The following is a 21,569-nucleotide window of genomic DNA, read 5'->3' on the forward strand; positions in this document are numbered from 1 at the left end:
ACCGCCGAGTGAGCCGTTAGGCAAGCGAGTCGGCGTGCCGAACGTTGTGAAGTCCGCTTCAGCCGACTCGGTGCCGTTCGAGTAAGGTTCTGATGGGGACAGAATAGTAAATCATCGACCACCTAGTCTCGGTACCCCCGAGACATCAGACGTTTTCAGTCTGGGAGTGAGAATGCATTGCATTCCCGTGCCAAGTAGGTTCTGGTGACTAGAAATACCTGGGGCAGACCGTTCCGAGGTCTCGGATTTGACTGGGGCCTAGTAGGTTTTGATGCTGAGTGTTCCTGGGGCCGAGTAGGTTTTGGTGTCCAGAAATACGTTTTGCAGACCATTCCGAGGTAGCCGGATTTGACCGGGGCCGAGTAGGTTTTGGTGCCGATAGGATTTTTTTTTTATCCGAATGAAGGCCACTCTCTCATTGAGTGATTTCAAACACAAAAAAAAGAGACATCGGACAGATTTGTGTAGTTCAGCGATTATTATGGGAAACATTTGTTAAGGCGCATAATAATTGTATGTAGCATCACAACAGCAGGTCTGGAGACAGGCTGCATGGTGCTTTCCTGGTGCCAAAACAAACCTGTAGCATTTCAGGGCAAAGGTCTGTGAGGTAAACGTCTGTTTTGGAAGTTCATGTACACAGTACTTATATTTGACTTTAAGACGACTCAAGATTCCAGCAGAAGCGATATCATCAGAAGACTTCTTCGTTCAAGATGTGCAGGGGGAACAAACAGCTGTGAATTATCCAACTCAGTCAAAGATGTACAGGTCTTAGGAATTGGTCTGCTTGGAGTCTTAGTTCCATGTTCCAGATGTAGGTGCCAGTTGGAAAGACTTGTAGACGAAGTAGTCTTATATTAATAACATTTATTAGACAAGATGTTGCAGCCACACAAGTGAAATATGCAGCATACAGGATTAGTCTCAAAAAGCTTGCTAGGAGTGTACAGTTATTTTCTAGTAGCTATGTTGTCATACAGGAATGTTCCTTAGAACATTCCTGTATGAGAACATAGATACTCCATAGCTGGAAACTCTGATGGGCCCCAGGCCTCACTGTTAGCCTGCCTTGTTGTCAACTGATTTAAAAACAAGCCATGCATTTGTTGTTAAACATTGGACATACACAGGATGTTGAATGAACCAAAACAAGCACTCCCAAGCTCCAACTCCATGGAACGCAAGTGGCGTTGTGGAGGTTTTCGCCCGAGTAGAAATATCGACTGTTGTTGTAAAGGACCCTAGCATGAAGATGCCATAGATTCATCAGTGATGTCACTATCAAGAAGAAATGCTTAAGACACACAAAACCCTCCTGATTGTTTGTCACATCACTCGCTTATCCTTGGTGTCTTTAAAGAAACGACTGTGGGACTTATGGATTGTTTATGTACAAAGCAAATATTATTAAATGCACAATATAACCTTCACACACATTTCAGAATGTTAATTTCAATTCTACGAAACATCTCATTTTAACTTGACGACTAAACTCAACATTTCCATCCCTAACGTACTGTACGTGCATGCAAACATTTTCTATACAACCAGCCGTGTGGACAAGATGCGTTTCAGTAATTCATAAAATCTACCTGGCTTGTATTAAATTGTAGGACATGGTACATGTATATTCTTCTGCCAACCACGTACGGTCAGAGGGTTTATGCAAAAATAAGATTCAATATACTTATTTTCAGTCAAGGTAGGTAATCTATGGCCCCTTTTCTGTTTGTAAACACAACGTTATCCAGTGGAGTAAGTGGAGGCAAAACATTAGTGTAACACGCGTACATCCATCAATACATCCATGCGAACGCTGCAATTATATCAATTTAGTTAGCTTGTTTTTGCCATCCTGCCAGCCATAAGAAAATGAGGGGCGAAGTCTTCTTGAACACACACCTGACACACATCATACGCTAATAGGCTGAGTTATGACAGAAATAACAATGAGTTTTTCTTCCTAGTTCCCCAATCAGTTTCTGATTAATGGAGATGGCATACCTTATCCATACCTACAACAGATAATACTTGATTTAACCTTACTTGATTTGAATGTGTGGTAGAAACGAGCATTTTTGATGTATCGTCTCAGTCTAATCCTAAACTTTTATTAGTTTTTTACTGGCAGTGGCAGCTGTTATGTGTTTAGACTGGGATCAATTCACTGCAGCTTGCTGGGTCTATAGCAGATACAGATATGGTTTGTGAGCATGTGTGTGTTCAAATGACCGGATATAGTAGTAGGTGGGAAAGCCGGGTGACGAGAGTTTATATGCGATAATATTTCTCAAGTTTGAGCCATTCTCATTCATTCATACTCTTTCCATGTTGGAAACCTAACAACACAATTAGATGACATGTTCAGTAGTTGAATAGCTACTATTCTGAATCTGAGGTCATTCATATTGCCTCCAATCCAATATTCCTTTGTTTTGCCTCCAGGTAACGCTGTGACTTAATCAATGACGTTGACGCAAAAGGGGCCTGTAGTCTTTTGTGCCACTGTGGATGATGCTACAAGGCTAACACAAAAATAAACATCACAGTGATGATTCACTAAACCACAGTGCATCCAAAATAATCCAAAGTAAACTCTGTCTAACCCTGTGATTCGCTGTGCTCGCACTGTCATTTTAAATGCTAGATTGTAAATGTTCATCCAAATGTGTTTGAATGGTAGCAACATGAGATTGTTTTTGAAAACTGACCAGTTAAATAACGCTACATGTCAGAATGTGTGTTGTGTGCTGTTGGCTGCTATCAATCTCAATGATTTCAGTTGAGCTAAGAAAGTAGTCGAATAAATTGCGTCTTCCTCTGTTTGCTGTTAAACCAATATGGCTTTGTTTCGTTCTTTGTAACCATGCTCGTTCTGCCTGCGATGTTGCTTTTTCCTTTCCTTCCTCTATGTACCCTAGTGGGGACCAGAAAGTGTTCTAAGAAAGAAATGGCTGACCAGACCGCACCAATCAATCCAAGACCTTCCAGATGATGAGGATTTAGCCTCTCTTAACATTCCAAGGGAGACTCGAATAACATTTTTTGTTGTTTCTGCTAACTTTTTCAGCTTTTCGTTGCTATTGGAGCATTGTCCCCCTTCTCCCACCCCCGGGCCCCTTACGAGTCCTCTGATTGGAGGGCTCTCTGGGAGGTCCTTCCTGATTGGCCAGCAAGCCGCTTCCCTGCAGCTGGCTCAAATCAAAGCCCAGCTTGCCCTGACACAGATAAGCAACGCTATTGCTGCCAGCAACCGCACCGTTACCCCAACAACAAACTCCAAGACCTCCACCCCATATCTGTCTGTGAAACCCCCCTCCCCTACAGCTGCGGCCATCAACCTGCTAAACCTTCTAAAGGTTGCAAACACCATGTCCTATCCCTATAACCCTTATGCATCTGGGAACCAGAAACCCACACAGGGGCAGTATGGGTTCTCTGGTGCCCAGGCAGGCATGGACTCTCTGCGAATGCCTTCTCATCCGAACTCTGGGTCTGGTTTTGGTTCTGCCAATGCGTCCTTCTCTGGGACATCTAACACCCCTGGGGTTATGCGCTCATCGATGCTGCCCCAGTACGGCCAGGGTCAGAGTAGTTCCACACACTCCTCTGATTTGGAGAATGTCATAGAAATGCATATCAGAGGGGCCAGAGAGGAGTCTAGGCTGGCAGGCCAAATGCAACAGCAGAGACCGCAGGGGCAGGCCACAGACCAGGACTCGCACCTGGATACGAATCCCAGGGACGATAGGCGTTCTCTCGGTGCAGGGATGACTTCTTACACCTCATCTTCAAGCTCCGCCTCTCTTGGGCGTATGGACGTGAATATGGAGAATCAAGGTGGCGGTAGATCTCTAGACTGGATGTCAAGCTTCCGCTCACCCACTGCCACTGCTTCCTCCTCTAATTATTACCAATCATTGGATCAAAACATCCCTCTCCTCTCACCCCCCCAGCCCTCAAAAGCATATCCTCACTCCGCTCAAGCCTCCCAGTCCTCACAACCATATCCTCACTCTTCTCAAGCCTCCCAATCCTCACAACCGTATCCTCACTCTTCTCAAGCCTCCCAATCCGCACAGCCATATCAGACACCTGGTTATGCTAGTGGTAGGAGTGATGTAAGCAGTATTGCCAGTGCTAGAGCCGCATCTTCCTCGCTGAGTTGTGGGGATTACTCGGTTTCTGAGAAGTCCTCTTCAAACGCCAATCCCGACCCCAGCCGACCTCAATACACGACCGAAACTGCCAAAAACATCCTGCATCACTTTGGCCTCTCCGATGAGGACTTGGAGCATCTCAGCGACTACCCAGATGACCAGTTGACACCTGCTAACTTACCGTTCATCCTGCGAAGTATCCGAATTGAGAAGAACAAGAGGACTGCTGCTGCCCTCTCCAGCAGGCTGGACATGGACCACCGGCCTCAAGCTGGAAGTGTTGCTAGTGAATCAGACCTTTTGACAACTTCAGCTGGAGTTGGAACAGTCAAGAGACATGAGGAAACATCTTCTACCTTTCACCACCCAAGCAAAGTGATTGACTATGGACATACCAGTAAATACTTTGGAGCTGAGATTGACGCAGCTGTTAGTACTTGTGTCACTGCAAATATTGGTGGTGTGAGTGGGAGCAGGATGCCGATGATGGACAGTTTTGCCAGTAGCACTCAAGGCTGCAAACCACTGACAAAAGATGCTGGGTTGACGCAATTCAGCTGCACAGCATCTCCCAGTGCCGGCTCGTTCCAGACAAGTTCTGCCAGTGCTGGTTCGTTCCAGGCAAGTTCTGCCAGTGTCGGCTCGTTCCAGACAAGTTCTGCCATTGTCGGCTCGTTCCAGACAAGTTCTGCCAGTGTCGGCTCGTTCCAGACAAGTTCTGCCAGTGCCGGTTCGTTCCAGACAAGTTCTGCCAGTGCCGGCTCGTTCCAGACAAGTTCTTCCGCCGGTTCCATCTCGTCCCTGGGATCAATGTTGCCTCCCCAACAGGCTCCCAATGACCCTAATACACAAAAGAAAATGTGGGACTTGACCAACCTATTGGCGATGGCTCAGAGTCCAATGTCACTTCTGAAGAAAGACGTAGATCACAGAATCCATGAGTCAGAATCTGCAAAACCAATTCAGGTGAGAGCGATGCGAACTGGACCAGAAAATCAGCCAACGAATCTGACTCCTGCCACTGCCACCGCCACGCCAACCCAGGCTCGTGGGGTGAACCCAAGCCGACCTGGCCTGGTGGTCCTCAACACCAGTGAGACCCATGGTCAAGATTCATCTCAGAGTCAAGGGTCAGCGGTCAGACAAGAGGCTCAGAAGAAGCCGCAGAATCAGCAGCAGCAGCAAACCAAGCCATGGCCGCCTATATTGGTCAACATGAAGAACCCTGGTCATCGTACCGCGACGATACCTGTCAGTCCAAAGTTGACGTCGTCTTCTACGACCCAGAGCCAGCCGCCATCGCAGAGGGCCAGTCGTCTTCCGACACCCAGCATGCTGAGAGACTACGCAGCGGCCACGCCCAAAATATTTCCTCATACCTGTTCTCTGTGTAACATAGAATGTGTAACAATGAAGGTGAGTAGAAGACCCGATGCCCTGTTGGCTTCCCCTCTCTGATTGTTTTCTTATTATTTAAAATTTTTATTGATGTGTTTATCTTTTTGTTAAAAAGAAAAAACATTTACATTCATATGTTGGGGAGTTTATGCATATTTTAATGCACATTTTTGTCACTTCATAAACTGATTATTTTGATGTGCTCAGAACTTAATTATATTTGGTGTATTTTGGTTTTGGGTTCCACAAGGTTTTTCTAAATGTGTGCATGGTCATCTGATCTGTATCATGATTCTGGTTTGACACTCATTCTCAATCTTTCAGGCTCTGTTGTTAGGAAGGAGACATTTTATTATTTAACAAATTAATTTAACAGATTAACTAATCTATCCATGCTGAATCTAATGAATATTTTTTGTAGTTGATACCTTTTTAAAGTAAATAACCTGTGGTGTTAAATAAAGGTTGGTCAACATCACAGGAAACCAAATTGACAGCAAAGAGCCGCAAAAAGACAGCAGCATTATTAGGTCATTTAGCCAGACATAATTTGTTCACGGCTTTCCTAGCCCCTTTCGGAACCCTGTATAACTTTTTTTGTATTTGGGAAGGCTTTCAAAGATACTCTGAGCTGCATTAGGGTCCCGCGGAAACGTGCGTTAATCGGCGTTGCCATTAAACATGTTTAATCCATTAAAAAAAAAAAAATCCTCTCTTCCGTGCTCCATGCCCCGCCTCCCCCGTCTTGTGATTGGTGGGATGCACTTTTCCAGCCATTCACAAGACGGGGGAGGCGGGACGTGGTGCGCGGTTGGCGGGACCCTAATGCAGCTCGGAGTATCTTTGAAAAACTTTAGAGACGTTATATTTGTCCGAGACCAGACAGTGGTACCAGCAAGTGAATGGGAGAAGACATTGACTTTCAAGGGACCCTGTGTTCCGAAAAGGGCAAGGGCTTTCCCTACATAGAGAATTAAAAGGCCATCTGGCAGGTGTCAGCAAGAATGTATTTTCATTGATATGTGTATTATATGTAGCCAAACACTGTTTTTCCATCTGTTTTAATAATATGCACTGGCAGTAGTTAATTCAGAAGCGGGCAAACCTTTCAGTGGAAAAGTACCAGAGAGTTGCTCCACAACAGTCCCATGGTATCTATGGCTAGCGCATATGATACAGTATTTTTGTCCGGGGATTGACACTGCCATTTCTGAATGTCCGCAAATTCATTGTCTAGACATCTGCCATTTGTATTTGTCTTACTAGTGGAGTAATTACAGGCTCTCAATTCCCAACGTATGCCCTAGTTTGTTGACATATTCCATACATTACTGTTCAGGCCACCCAGTTTAGTTTATTTAGAGATCATCTATCTTGTTGCTGGAGAGTAGTATGATGACCAATTATCTGTTTTTGTGTTGGATAATTCATTGCATTCAAGATGAATTTTAATGAGTTGATGTTTATCTGTCATAATTCATAAACTGTTTTTTCAGTGTATCTTACAATATTTTGTTATATGTAATTTAGCAAAAACTTGCATAACTGAATTACTGATTTAAACATGGGGTGATATGGGCCCGAAAAGAGTGTGTGCATGATGTTAACACCTTGGTTTAATTCTGAACCAGGAAAAACACTGTATATTGTTAAGGGCCCATTCATTAAGAGTTAAAAGTTAGAAATGTACGTACATGTACACACAACAGTAAAGGTAAAGCATGCCATTTCAACCCGGAATAAGTATTGGAATGTAAAAGTTTGTTACTGTGCATATAGAAGAGGATAGAAGAGGATTTATGGCTGTAAATGTCTATGTTAAAGCTGCAATTCGTAACTCAATTGAATGTATAAACTTTATTTTAACCAACCGGTAGGCCTACGGTAGAATATGTTAATACATTATAAGTAGCACATCTGCAGTGGTGGTGGTGTTTTCCCTACGTTTTCCATTGAGAAATGTAGACCCTGGTGTAGGGTAAGACACCCCACTAGTTGACGAGTAGCCCTGCATGATGCTCATAATCCCAATATCTCCCCAGGCCATGTAGGTATTCCCTCTTGGTCCCTCGGTGTATATTTGGGCCCCCACATTGGAGTCCCGGGTTTGAATCCCGGACTTTAGTGTTGTAATTACCTCTCTCCGTTCAGAGAGCACATGAGTCGTACGGATTGCAGCTCTAATGTTGAATGAAATGTTAATATGTTTAATGGTACTGTGTCAGAAAATAATGCTGTGAAGAGAAGGACGTGGAAGTACATTTTACCGAGGGCATACAGGGCATTGGCCAAGAAACTAAAACTCTGGGATGTCAGAATGTTTATTTTATTTTACATTTAATATTTTTTTTGTTTTAACCCAAACTATTTCAGTTGATTCCTATGACTAATGACACCCCCAGTACAGTTTTGTCAGTGGATGTATCTCTTTCTATAGACGAGGCCAATCCACATTTCATTTGTTCGCCAGGGAAATAAGTAAATGGTCTCCATACTATACTATACTATTAAGGCTGTCTAAATTCAGTGTTGAAGAAGCACAAAGTCAGATGTAACTTCAACACAGCAACTAATGTTTGCTCAAACATTGCCTGTTGTAGGTTTAAATTATCATTTTCTAATGGTTAATATCTCTTTCTGCAGCCCAAAACCTTGACTGACAATTCCGTTTATCCTACTTTATCCTTAATCAAATGTGTTATGTATTCACATCTGCACTGCAACCCCACCCCTATTTACCTCATGTACTACTGCTGACTTAAATATAGCCGTTATCACACACTGCTGAATGCCAGTGGACTTATGCTTGATGTCACCATGACCCAGGGTTACTCTGCAATGTCTGATATATCTGTTGCTAGTTCCAAGATGGCTGCCATCCCTTGAAGATTTCCTAAAGAAGAAACAAATTGGACCTTTACCTTATCTGTGGTGGATTTGGTGGATGAGTTGTTTCATCATGGACACAAATCACTCTTCTTTATTCAGAGGAAGACAGAATGGACATTTTTGGGGGACTGTATCCATCCATTGACTTAAAAACATTGAACACTGTTAATGGTTGAATCTATGGATAACTGGAAAACCAACAGTGCCATGTGGACTCCAAGTGATGATTAAAAGTCATGTGACGATCATGACCCTGAAACTAAACTAGTGGCATTTGCTGCTGGAATTGCTGTCGATTTACTAGTAGTAGTAGTGATGATGAATCCATGTTGTCTTATCTAACTCTTTTGTTGTTGTTTTGATTGCTAGACATGGCTCGAACACCAGAATACCAGCCTTCACATCAACAGCTGCCGAATTCTCCACTATCTGTCAGTACTTCTTCTTAAGCTTCATAAATCTTTGTCAGGGTCTTTCTAGCCTCGCATAGCCAGACGATCGGAGATCTCCGCCTAGTACTGATTCGTCCGGTGACATCTAAATTCAATGTAGTGGCTAGAACAGTGAAGAAAGCGGCCATTGACAAACCCACGCCTACTGCTTTTAACCACTTGAACCCTCTATAAAACGGATTGGAGTTCCAACTATACTTTTTTCCGTCTACACCAAATCTCTTCATCTAAAATAGCCGATCTACAAGCTCAAAATGCGTCTCGTTGAGATGCGTTGTGAGCTTGTAGATCTGCTATTTTTGGTGAAGTTCCCCTCCCCCAGAATAGAGATGCAGGGGTTCAAGTGGTTAAAACAAACTATATCACCATCCCCAAAAAATATTTTGCAATGGTTATTATGCTATGCAGTTGTTTTTATTTTATTTTATTTTTTTACATTTTCCGAATGGCTTCCACCCAGTGTTTGTCACTATATTGAATTAAATGTCCCCACACATAGCGGTAGGTTTATATCTCTGATCGTCTGGCTACACAACAGTAGCATCTTTCAAACGTCATCACATAGATCCTCTTTTGACAAGTGTCAATTATTTTAGTTCGCTTTTTCGTTATGGAAAGACTGACTGCAGATTCTCATCTCTAAATACAGACACAGGAGCACAGGCTAGCCTATAGTTACAGTAACAATATTACCTTTTGCATTGAGACGTACCTTTTTCAGATATGGCATAGATAAAGTTAAATTCTCTGTGATTTCTCCCAGGTATCCAGATTGGAGTCAGCAGAGCGGCGAGGCAAGTCCTGTGGCCAGGTGAGCTAGTGTGTGTGTGTTCTACCAAGCCTGTGGTTTTTTAACCTTTGGGTCCCCACATGATTTTGGGGGGGGGTCCCCAGACGACCGTGAAGTGACAATTTAAGGACATTTAAGACCTTTTTAATACTTCAAAAAGAAAAGATAGAAAAAAGAGGGAAAAAAAAAACTGCTCAAACATTGGCCAAATTTTCAAATAATATAAGATCGTAGCACGAGGCGTTGTGAGCTTGTAGATCTGCTATTTTCACAATATTTATCTGTGGAACAGAGTCACGGCCTGGAAAGGTTGAGAACCACTGTTCCAAGGAACCTTTTTTTATTTTTTTTGCATCCATGCAACCAGTGGTGGAAAAAGTACTCAAATGTTTTACTTAAGTAAAAGTACCAATACTGCAATATAAAAATACTCTGTTACAAGTAAAAGTCCAAAATAAAAAATGTACTTGAGTAAAAGTACAAAGGTATTGGCATCAAAATGTACTTAAAGTACCAAAAGTAAAAGTACTAAATATTTGAAAATAGCCGATCTACAAGCTCACTGCTATTTTCAAATAGCCTATGTATAAAATAGGGCTAAAGTGATTAATGTATGTTTCATTATATCATAGTTTATATCTGAAAAGTAACTAAAGTTTTCAAATAATTGTAGTGGAGTAAAAGTACAATATTTGCCTCTGAGATGTAGTGGAGTAGAAGTAAAAGTATTGGAAATTGGAAATACTCAAGTAAAGTACAAATACCTCAAAATTGTACTTAAGTAAATGTACTTAGTTACTTTCCACCACTGCATGCAACTATACTATTTCCTATTCTTTTTTTTGCTGTACTTTAACCCACACCATTCTTCCTTTTGTTGTCCATCTCTCCATCCATCCATCGCAACTTCTCTTTCAGCACTGTACCCAGCACCTCCTCAGCCAGAGACGTCCTTCCGGCTCCCTCCTCTTCCTCCTCCCAGGGTACCAAGCAGCGTAGCCAGACGACCCGCGGCGGCAGAAGCCACTCAGGAGGAGGATCCCGCTCCTTGTCGCACTCCCCCAGCTCCCGCCGTCACCGCGGCAGCCCCGCGAGGTCATCGGGGAGCGGCGCGAGGGGGACGCGAAGAGCGCGTTCTCATTCTCGTTCGCGATCCCGTTCGCCTCGCAGCTCCAGACACCATCGAAGGTTAGTGGGGACAGAGAGAGACTAGGGTTGAATATCTTATCGTATTTAGTTTAGTAATTTCACAGCGGTGGAAAAAGTACTCACATTTCCTTGCTTAAGTAAAAGTATCAATACTGCAATATAGTTTGCAGTATTGGCATCAGTATTGGCATCAAAATGTACTAAAAGTAAAAGTACTCATTATGCAGAATGTCCCATTTCACAGGTTTTCAAATGTATAAAAATCTTTTGAAAATAGCAGATCTACAAGCTCACAATGCGTCGCCATGCGACGCATTGTGAGCATGTAGCTCGGCTATTTTCAAATGGCTGAAATGTATATAGGGCTGAAGTGGGTATTGCATGTTTTGTAATAATAATCTAAATCTACAAAGTAACTAGTAACTAAAGTTGTCAAATAATTGTAGTGGAGTAAAAGTACAATATTTGCCTCTGAGATGTAGTGGAGTAGAAGTAAAAGTGTTGGAAATTGTAAAGTACAAATACCTCAAAATTTTACTTAAGTACAGTACTTGAGTAAATGTACTTAGTTACTTTCCACCACTGGCATTTCATTACTTAATCATATTATGATCTGAATGAATCATGTACAAACAAAAAGTGTTGGGTCTTTAATCCACCAGGTCCAGATCTAGGACCAGGTCCTGGTCTCGTTCTCCTCGCCGAGACCACGATGATCGATCGCGGCCCAGGAGCCACGAGAGGGGGAGGTCCCCCGGGCGGCGGTCGCGCTCCAGGAGCCGCGAGAGGCGGGCGTCTCCGGGGCGGTCCTCCGGACATCGATCGCGGTCCAGGAGCCGCGACAGGTGGCCGTCTCCGGGGAGATCCTCCGGACGCAAAGCGGCGGAGTCCAGCATGGAGAGCCTGGCCAAGAGACTCCTGGAGACGTCAGGTTAGTAGACCCAAAGTCAGACAGAGGGAAAGACATGCACATAGACAGACAGAGACCAGTGCAGAAAGACTGGCACATACAGTGATGCTGCTAGCCCTGTGTCTCTGACGCACATTTTAACTCATTCAGTGCCACATGACGTCTAAGACGTCATGGCCTGTAGCGCCATGAGTGCCACGTGACGTCTAAGACGTCATAAAAAAAAATCTAAAAAAAATATTTTTTTTTTATTTTTTTAAATGTTCAGAACCCAAGATATGATGATTTGAAGATTTGCTGCTCCATTCACTTCTTGTTTAACTTCTTACTGAAAAAGGCTGTATCTCGGCTCCTAAGCACTTTTTTCTTACAATGAATTTTGGCTGTGGCACTCGGAACCAAACATCCATAAATAAGAATGGCACTGAAAGAGTTAAGAATGGACACATCAAACAAACCATCGCAGTGTCCACGGGACGCATGCTACGTTATGCTGCTACAGTATGTTATGAACAAATTCAGCACTTATAATGTGGGATATTCCCTCACTAATATTATACCCAGGCCAGAGCCAACGTGAAAGCGGCTGCATCTCTCTACAGGCAGGGAGGATACAGTCTCTGTCCAGTGGACGCATGCTATTTTACCTAGACTTAACAAAAAAAACGTCATATTATTATTGATTTATTTTTGTAGTAATAAGAAAAATAAGGAGAGCATTTTGGGAAATCCTTTTCCCCCCCAAAATGATTCAGATTCAGGATTTATTTTGGAACTTTTTGTTTTTCCATATACATTATCAACATGAATATAACCATGATTATAGCCATATAATATCAAACGGGTTTAACACTGCAACTTTTCAAAAACAACACATTTTATAAGGACTCATAAAATGTCCCTGGGACTCATTCAAATGACCACCAGTGAGTTCCGGGACTCACTACATTTAAAACCTAGAAACATACTGGAAACTACTGGAAATGTCTGGCTCAAGAGAGCAGATGGATATAATAGACGGATCAATAGAAAGACAATTATAATGATAGAAATTTCTGTTGAAACACTAAAGTGCTGTATAATAGAGAAGAGATTAGAGGAAGCAATCTTTTAAAGTAAATTTTGGAACATTTATTTGGACTTGGAATTCCCTGTTCCTTTCTCTCTCTTTCTTCGACTGTCTTTACTCTCAGGGTCCCCACGGTCATGAAATTCCTGGAAATATTTTGAAATAAAAAAAATAATAATCCAGTACTGGAAAAGGTTTGGAATTGAACAAAGGTCCTGGAATTTATCAAGGGTCCTGGAAAAATATTTGGCTATTGATTTTTTTTAATACAAAACATTTTCATAAACATGTATAACATTACACGAAATATGTAACATAAGTAGTTTTGCGTCGAACGGGCTGTGTAACACCCCATCCGCACTGCCGGCGATGGGACGTGACTTGGCGCGCGGCGCGAGCGGGCGATGAAATCTCATTAAAATACATGTTTTTGAATGAGACCGTCCTGACCTACCGCGAGCGACAACGAACCGTGCAACGACGTCGTCCACCCTCCTATTTTCGCTCGCAGGGTCTCTATTTGAGCGAGGTTTCGCGGCTGTGCCCCATTTTTTTATTGATTAAATACTTTATTAACAGATTTGTAAACAGTACAGAGGTACAGTAGGATTTTACAATGGTTGTTAAAAGGATAACACAAAAAACCCTAAAGGAACGTGTTTCCATTGTGGACCTGGTTGAGATCTGCACACTGCTTTGTGAAAAAAAAATTGTGCTTTGTGCCTGTTCGATATACATCTATAGTATAGGCTATTATTTTTTATTGTCAGACGTTTTATAAAGAGTGGAGGAACTTGGATTTTAAAATACATATATAGTGGACGGACATCAGCTATACTGCACATCACTTTGTTCTTCATATTTGAGTATTGTTCTAAACACAGTAGGCTAGGCCTATAGTGAGACCCTCATTACTTCATATTTTATTTATAGCCTATAAAGTTCAAACGACCACCATCAAACAGTAGGCTACAGTGAGTGAAAAAAGCTCAGCTATTCAGTGGTGGAAGAAGTAGTCAGATATCATATTTTACTTAAGTAAAAGTAGCAAACATGGGAAGAAATAGGCTACTCTGTTACAACAAGTAAAAGGCCAATGTTCAGTAAAAGTACAAAAGTATTGGCATCAAAATATACTTAAAGTACCTAAAGTAAAAGTAGGCTACTAAAATGTTTGAAAATAGGTAGCAGATCTACAAGCTCACAACGCATGGTGATGCATTGTGAGCTTGTAGATCGGCTATTTTCAAATAGCCTATGCATAAAATTGGGCTAAAGTGGTTAATGTATGTTTTATAATTTAATAATGTATATCTGCAAAGTAACTAACTAAAGTTTTCAAATGATTGTGTAGTGGAGTAAAAGTAGGAATATTTGCCTCTGAGATGTAGTGGAGAAGTAAATAAAAATAAAAAATAAAATAAATGGCACTTTAAGTTTACCACTCTTGATTTGTTTTGCATAATTATGTTCATCCCTCCTTGTGTCTGACAGTATCCTCTTGTTGAAATTAACTTAATAGGAAAAACATAGGAAAACCAACAACAAAAGTGTAATTTAAAACGCCCTTGCATCATTACTTTTTAATTCATAAATGGGGCAAATGCAAGGCAATATTATTTAAAAAGAATAAGTCATACGGATGCCATAATGAGTCTTCCAGTGAGCTATGCCCTAATTTTGCACGAAATGTTGAATGAAATTGTACTATTCTATATTCTATGCTTTATTTTTGCTACACTGCCTATCTTTGGGCATTGTACATAGGAGTGAGAGACACATTATTGCGCTGAATGATTGTTATATAGGCCTGGAAATTGGGCTAAATATTCTGGAAAAGTTTTGGAAAAGTTTTGGAAATTCATTGCTAAAAATGTGTGGGGACCCTGTACTCTCTGGCTCACTCTATCGTCTTTTTTTTCCACATACCCCCACACATTCTCTCCCTTTTGTCTCAACTCAACTCATTATTTATAGAGCACATTACAATGACCGAAGCCAACCAAAGTGCTATACAACACATCAATGGAAAAACAACAATGTTACAGTGCATACAGTGCAAAAATACAATACAAAAATACATGCAGCAATTAAATTCTGCATAGCAGACAATAGTGAGGTAGAGACAATGGTCGTGATATTAAAATCTTGTCTGATAACCTCTTGCTCTCTATATTTCTATCTGTCTCCCTCTCCTCACAGCTCGCTCAGACCATCCTGACTTGAAGGCCATGATGGAGGCTCTGGCTCCAGCCCTGCTGTCCGAAATGAACAAGCTGAAGCCCAGCGCCGCCGCCTCTTCCTCCTCCCGCAGGCGTTCCGCTTCTCCACTGGAAAGAGGAGGAGGAGGAGGAGGAAGGAGGTCCCATTCTCCTCCGTCAAAAAGGAGCAGGCGCTTCTGGCGCAGATCTTCCTCGCCCACCCCACTGTCCCACTCCTCTTCAGCGAGGAAGAAGACGCCGGGTAACCATTCTTCATCGAGGGAGAAGTCCGGCGCGGGGAAAGGCGAGGCCGCCTCCTCGTCCGCCGCTAAGGTGTGTGTTAGTGTGCGATTACAGTAGATCAGGGGTGGGCAACTTTGATGATGGAGAGGGCCACTGTATTTCCACACTCACTCCAGAGGGCCACATTGCATATACTGTCAGGCCATATATACTTCGATGTCACACAAAAGTAGCTAAAATAGCCGATCTACAAGTTTTGGGCTTGTAGATCTGCTATTTTTGTGTAATGACAACTAATAACAGATTAATGACAAAAAAACTTAACACTTTTGACCGCAACAAATAGCGTAAGTAGCGATATGTTTATGGGCTCCACTCTACGCTATGAGGGCTGCTGGGGACTGATGGGGGAAAGTGGACGACAGGGGCAATTCTGCACATAGACCCCATGGCCAGTCATTCTATCATCAATATAAGTAGGAAAAAACGCCTGTTATTTTAGTCCGGTCCTTTAATGGGTCAATAAAGGACGTTTTTAAAATTCTCTCTTTCTCTCCTCCTCTCTCTTTTTCTCTTTGTTTCCGGTTACAGCCAACTAAGCCCGTCACCGCTGCGTCCAATGTGGTCACACTGAGGGGAGTTCCTAGGTTCCTCACAAGCGAGGACGTGGAAAACGGCCTCCGTCCGTTTGGAGAAACCTCATCCGTCATCCTGATGAGGAAGGCGTTAGAGGTAGAGTGAATGTTAGATTGACCTGAGAGAGATGAATGAAAACAGGGGGTGTTAGTGATGAATCGATTCTTGAATAAAGATTGTTTGTATATCATGCAACATTTTTGTAATGTAAAAATAACAGGTTTAGAGATTATTATGTAAAGAATTCTAAGATGTGCCGTTTAATCTCTATATTTGAAAGTTATCATTGACCCCTGTTCAGTAACGGGGGTCTCCCCATCTCCTGCTCTCTAATAAATAAAAAATCACACCCTGTGTGAAGTGGGCGGTGTCTTGCTAGCTAATCACAATACTGAATGGAGTCAACCAATCATGTACAAAAAATAAATACATTTATTTAAACACTCTTTATGATGGAAGAAACCATAACTTAAAAAAAACAAATTTATGTTTTTTTTAAAGTTATGGTTTCTTATATAGGGCTATGCACATGTGTCATGTGACACTGGCCAATCACAGTCCTGAATAGACTGTGATTGGCCAATCACGGTGCAGGGTTAGGCGGGTAAATTTTTGGCCAATCACAGCGCAGAATTTGTTGTACAAATATCCAAACCTCACTTATAGGGGCGGTTTCACCGCCCAAAAACATATATCTATTTTGTCCAATCAGGAGAGAGAACCCCACAAAGATCATTTATCAGCTTCAAGTTTCACTCACTTATCCTGCATGAGTTCTTTGACTGGATAAAATTGGCATCCTGACCTTAAAATGTATGTTCTGTTTATTAAAGAGAGAAAAAAAGAGCGGGAGGGGATCGGGTGATCCCTCTGAATAAACGCTAAAGCAATGATTTTTGTCACAAAAATGTCACTTACACCACCTTTTGGTGAAAAGATGGTATGAGGTCACCATAAGTATAAGTAATACAAGCTTTTGTGTGCAGGCCTCTGTGTGTTTTGTTGCTGAGGAGAGTGCGAGGGCGTTGGCCAAATGTAAATACATCAAAATCAACGGATGTCCCGTCGCTGTATTCACAGAGAAGGTACAGCACAACATGCACCCCTTACACCTTTTCTGACCTTTTCTGTCTTTCTTATGTATGTACTGAATGTGTGTATGTCTGATTTTAATGTTTTGTTTTAATGTTCAGGACTACAACAATAACATTGTTTCTGATTTAGCCAACAATTGGCTAAATCAGAATCATCTTTATTGTCACATCACAGGTTTACAGGTGTAAGACAGTGGGTGAAATTCATTTTTGTCCAAGCTCAAAGCTAATAAGAACTCAATCTCTTATTTGTCTGCAGGAGATCTCATCTAAGGAGCAAGACAAGCTCTCTGAGAAGTCGTAAGTTGATTCCGTTTGAGTTTTGCAGTCTTTGCTTTCAGAAGTGCTGATAACACAAAATGCATTCGGTCAGGTTTGAAACCGACTCTTAACACTTGGGGTGCCAGAGGTTTATTAAAATATTATACGTTGAGTGCCGGGACTTTTTACCATTTTTGAACCTTTTTCAAGTAGTCACAAAATATTTTCAGTGATCACCGTCCTCACGGTGATCCCCTCATTACACACATACAGGTCTCGTACAAACCAAATTAAAAACATTCGGTAATCCGTTCCATAGTTGCAGCCAGTTGAAAATAGTCAAAAATACATTGTAAAAAAAAAAAGTACACAGGAGCCGAGATACAGGCTTTTGAAGTCATATGTTAACCAGGAAGTGGATTGGAGTCTAAATCTTCGAAAAATGATATCTCCTGGTGCTGTGAAGGAAAAAAAATAAATATATATATATATTTTTTTTAATATTTTTTTCCAAAAACGTATACATACGTTTTTGGCACTCAGAGGGTGTATTTGCAAAAACGTATATATACTTTTTTGGCACCCAATGTGTTAACTGGCGTGACGGCCTATAATAGGCTCTATGCTATATCGACAATTCACAGGTTTGACCAATTACAGTAATTAAAGGACCGCTCCTCATTAATGCCCATTATAAGATGGCAGCATTTTTGTCTATTTGGTCTGTGTCTAATTCAAAAATATCAAAAGTAGTAGATCAACAAGCTCAAAATACATTCTATTCTATTAATATTGAAATCTTTGATGTGACCAAACCTGCCTACCGATGACATCACTGGTAGGCAGGGTTTTTCCAAAACTGTCCACAGATTTATGAGAAACACAGAATGAGCAACCGATCCCGGGCCGATCAGCTGAAAAACCAGCCAATTTCTATTGGCGGCTGATTGCTCTGTGCATCTCTAAAACACATCTTTCCTGAGAGACTACTGAACCGCATACCAGCTCATTCATTGTAGTCTAACTCATTTTGAATTTAGTGTCACATGGGGGACTACAATGTAAATGGTTAAGATATCTATTTTAGGAGTGAAGTGAAATTGTACTTTTATTACCTTAATTTTGGACTAAATTTAGACTAATCTCACAGTAATCAATTATTAAAGCAATGGTCAGGTACAGCCCTAATCTCTTTGTTTATGTCCTACACAGAAAGCCTCGCCTAAGCACACCTAAACCTATTGCTGCCAAAGCCCCGGTCAAAAAACCATCCAGTATCACTAGCACCGCTAAATTGGTTAGCAAAGCCAAAACTGTGGCCTCCAAGGGAGCTGCGGCGTCGAGGGGAGCTTCGGCCTCCAGGGGAGCTGTGGGCTCCAAGAGAGCTGTGGCCTCCAAGGGAGCTGCAGCCAGAGTAACGGTTAAAGGAACTGAGAAGAAGTCCGGTCCATCAGAGCCTAAGCCTTTTGCAGCTCCATCAAAAAAACAAGCTGAAAAAGAGCGGAAAAAAACCAGGACTCCGACTGAGCAATTGAACATTCCAACACATTATGCATCCAAAGAAGCACATTATGAAGCCATACAAGGACGTTCACGTTACACATTTACAAAAGATCATAAATCGAAAGGTGGTGGTTCTAAAGATTCTGCGTTGAAAGACAGAAGTTCGGAAATTCCGAAAGGCACAAAGTTGGAAGAAGCAACCACCAAGACCAGTGGAATGGCCAGTGGAATCATCGATCTAACCGTCGATGCTGAACCTGTACAGGCCATACCCACGATTTCGTTGGATAAATCCAATTATAATCGACTCAAGATCGAATCGAATGATATTCCCATCAGTGCTACGGCCTTGGATCAATATGGCAACAACTTACTATTAGATATTACTAAAGATATTAACAAGATTCTAACAATACCAACAATACCTTTCCACCCAAGACTTATGAAACCATTCCAATCGAATTTCCAAACGTTCTCAAACCTCAAGGTCCTGATCTCACCCTATTCTGAAAGTTCTGCATCCACTTCTTTGCCTACGAACAAAGAAACTACACCCACGTCTTTGGATACAAATGGTTCTGAACCCTGTCATTCCCAGTCCAGTAGTCTCAGTGATGCTGCACCCTTGCTTAAAGATTCTATAGACACCACTGCATCCAAATCTTTGGATGACAAGCCAGAGAGTCCCAAAACCACTTGCAAGTCTGGAGATCCTAGTAATCCCACACCCTTACACAGAGACTCCAAACCCTCTTCTCCACCCAAGTCTTTGGATCAACAAGGTGCTGGGACAACTCGGGAAGAGTCCAGTGACACAAGTAGTGATACAAACTTAACTAAAGATGCTAACATCACCTCTCCCCTCAAGACATCAGAAACCTCTAACAAATCCCCGGTTGCCAAGCCTCAGGTTCCTGCTGTCCCCAAGTCTAGCAGTCTCAGCGGTGCTGCATCCCCAGCTAAAGATTCAACCCCCACTTCTATGTCTAAGCACAAAGACACACCACCCAAGTCTTTGGATACAAAGGGTTCTGAAACCCTGTGCAGCCTCAAGGTCCTCAAGGTCCTGATCACACCCTATTCTGAAGGTTCTACAACCACTCCTTTGCCTACGAACAAAGAAACGACACCCACGTCTTTGGATACAAAAGGTTCTGAAACCAGTCATTCCCAGTCCAGCAGTCTCAGTGATGTTGCACCCTCGCTTAAAGATTCTATGCATACCTCTCCGTCCAAATCTTCAGATGACAAGCCAGAGAGTCCCAAGATGACTTGCAAGTCTGGAGCGCCTAGTAATCCTACACCCTTACACAAAGACTCCAAACCCTCTCCTCCACCTAAGCCTACTGAAACTTCACCCAAGCTTTTGGAACCACAAGTTGCTGGGACAGCTCACAAAGAGTCCCTGGACACCATCAGTGATACAGGCTTACCTAAAGATTCTAGCGCCACCTCTCCCCCCAAGACATCAGAACCCTCCAACAAATCCTCGGTTGCTCAGAATACTGCTGCCCCCAAGTCCAGTAGTGTGAGCAGTCCTGCACCCTCAGCTAAAGATTCAACCCCCACTTCTATGCCTGTTATCAAAGAAATTACTCCCAAGTCTTTGGCTACAAAAGCTGCTGAAACCAGACCTTCCCAGTCTAGAAGTCTCAGGAGTTCCGCACCCCCGGCCAAAGATTCACCCCCCACTTCTATGCCTATTATCAAAGTAACTACACCCAAGTCTCCCAAGTCTTTGGCTACAAAGGCTGCTGAAACCAGACCTTCCCAGTCTAGAAGTCTCAGGAGTTCCGCAGCCTCAGCTAAAGATTCACCCCCCACTTCTATACCCATTATCAAAGAAACTACACCCAAGTCTCCCAAGTCTTTGGATACAAAGGCTGCTGAAACCAGACATTCCCAGTCTGGAAGACCCAGTGGTGCAGTATCTTCACCTAAAGATTCTGCTCCAATTTCTACGCCTACGATTATTGAAACCACACCCAAGTCTTTGGATACAAAGGGTGCTGAGACTTCTAGGGTGACTAGAAGTCCCGGTGGTGCAGTATCTTCACCTAAAGAGTCTGCTCCAATTTCTACACCTAAGATCACAGAAACTACACCCAAGTCTTTGGATTCAAAGGCTGCTGAAACCAGTCTTACTAAGTCCTGCATGATCAGCAGTGCTGCACCTTTGCCTCAGCATTCCACCCCCACTTCTACACCTGAGGCCACAGAGACCCCAGCCAAATGCTCAGACGACAAGAGTCTGGGGTCTTCTGCCAAAGTCTCTCCACCTGAGACTACGCAGCCTGAAGGCAGGCTAGGTTTGGAGTCTGCTGAAGGGTTGCAGACACCAAAGGAAGAGGCCGTCCCTAAAGGTTCAGCCACCTCACCGCAAGATGGTATGTTTTTAACTGTGATGTACTGTATATTGCATTGATGCAGTTTAATATTTTTCTCTGTACGCGCGCACGCGTAAAAAATAAAGTCAGGAGGATAATAATAATAGTAAGATGGGCCATTACTATGGCATTAAAACAAATTACATAAATTCGACTAGTACCAACAAAGTCGACTAGTGGTTATACTAGTCGACTAGTTGGTGAAAGCCCTAACGCGCGCGCACACACACACACACAGTATGTCGTATTTATGAAATCTTCTAAAATATCTATTCATTTATAGTAATATGTGTATATAATCAATATATTTGTGGAGACGGTGTGACTATGTAGACATTTTTGATTCTTTAATGAAATGTCAAGTCTCCGTACCCTCCCCACTGGAGGCCTTATTTTATAATTGATTCTATTGCCTATTTCACTC

General features: G+C 42.3%; 1 protein-coding gene across 1 annotated transcript in view; it reads left to right on the forward strand.

Annotated features, from left to right (window-relative positions):
* Window positions 1-3,245: 3,245 nt before the first annotated feature.
* LOC308102062 (uncharacterized protein) overlaps window positions 3,246-21,569 on the forward strand; it is a 54,009-nt gene continuing 35,685 nt past the window's right edge. The window contains exons 1-10 of the mRNA XM_080451652.1: window positions 3,246-5,579; window positions 8,820-8,881; window positions 9,666-9,713; window positions 10,611-10,880; window positions 11,504-11,772; window positions 15,023-15,354; window positions 15,856-15,996; window positions 16,887-16,985; window positions 17,254-17,294; window positions 18,468-21,145. Coding sequence (XP_080307778.1) covers window positions 3,375-5,579; window positions 8,820-8,881; window positions 9,666-9,713; window positions 10,611-10,880; window positions 11,504-11,772; window positions 15,023-15,354; window positions 15,856-15,996; window positions 16,887-16,985; window positions 17,254-17,294; window positions 18,468-21,145 — 6,145 coding nt within the window. The 5' untranslated portion in view covers window positions 3,246-3,374. The remainder of the gene's footprint in view (window positions 5,580-8,819; window positions 8,882-9,665; window positions 9,714-10,610; window positions 10,881-11,503; window positions 11,773-15,022; window positions 15,355-15,855; window positions 15,997-16,886; window positions 16,986-17,253; window positions 17,295-18,467; window positions 21,146-21,569) is intronic.

The sequence above is a fragment of the Gymnoscopelus braueri genome (assembly GCF_963280865.1).
Source record: "Gymnoscopelus braueri genome assembly, chromosome: 15".
In the NCBI taxonomy this organism is placed as follows: Eukaryota; Metazoa; Chordata; class Actinopteri; order Myctophiformes; family Myctophidae; genus Gymnoscopelus; species Gymnoscopelus braueri.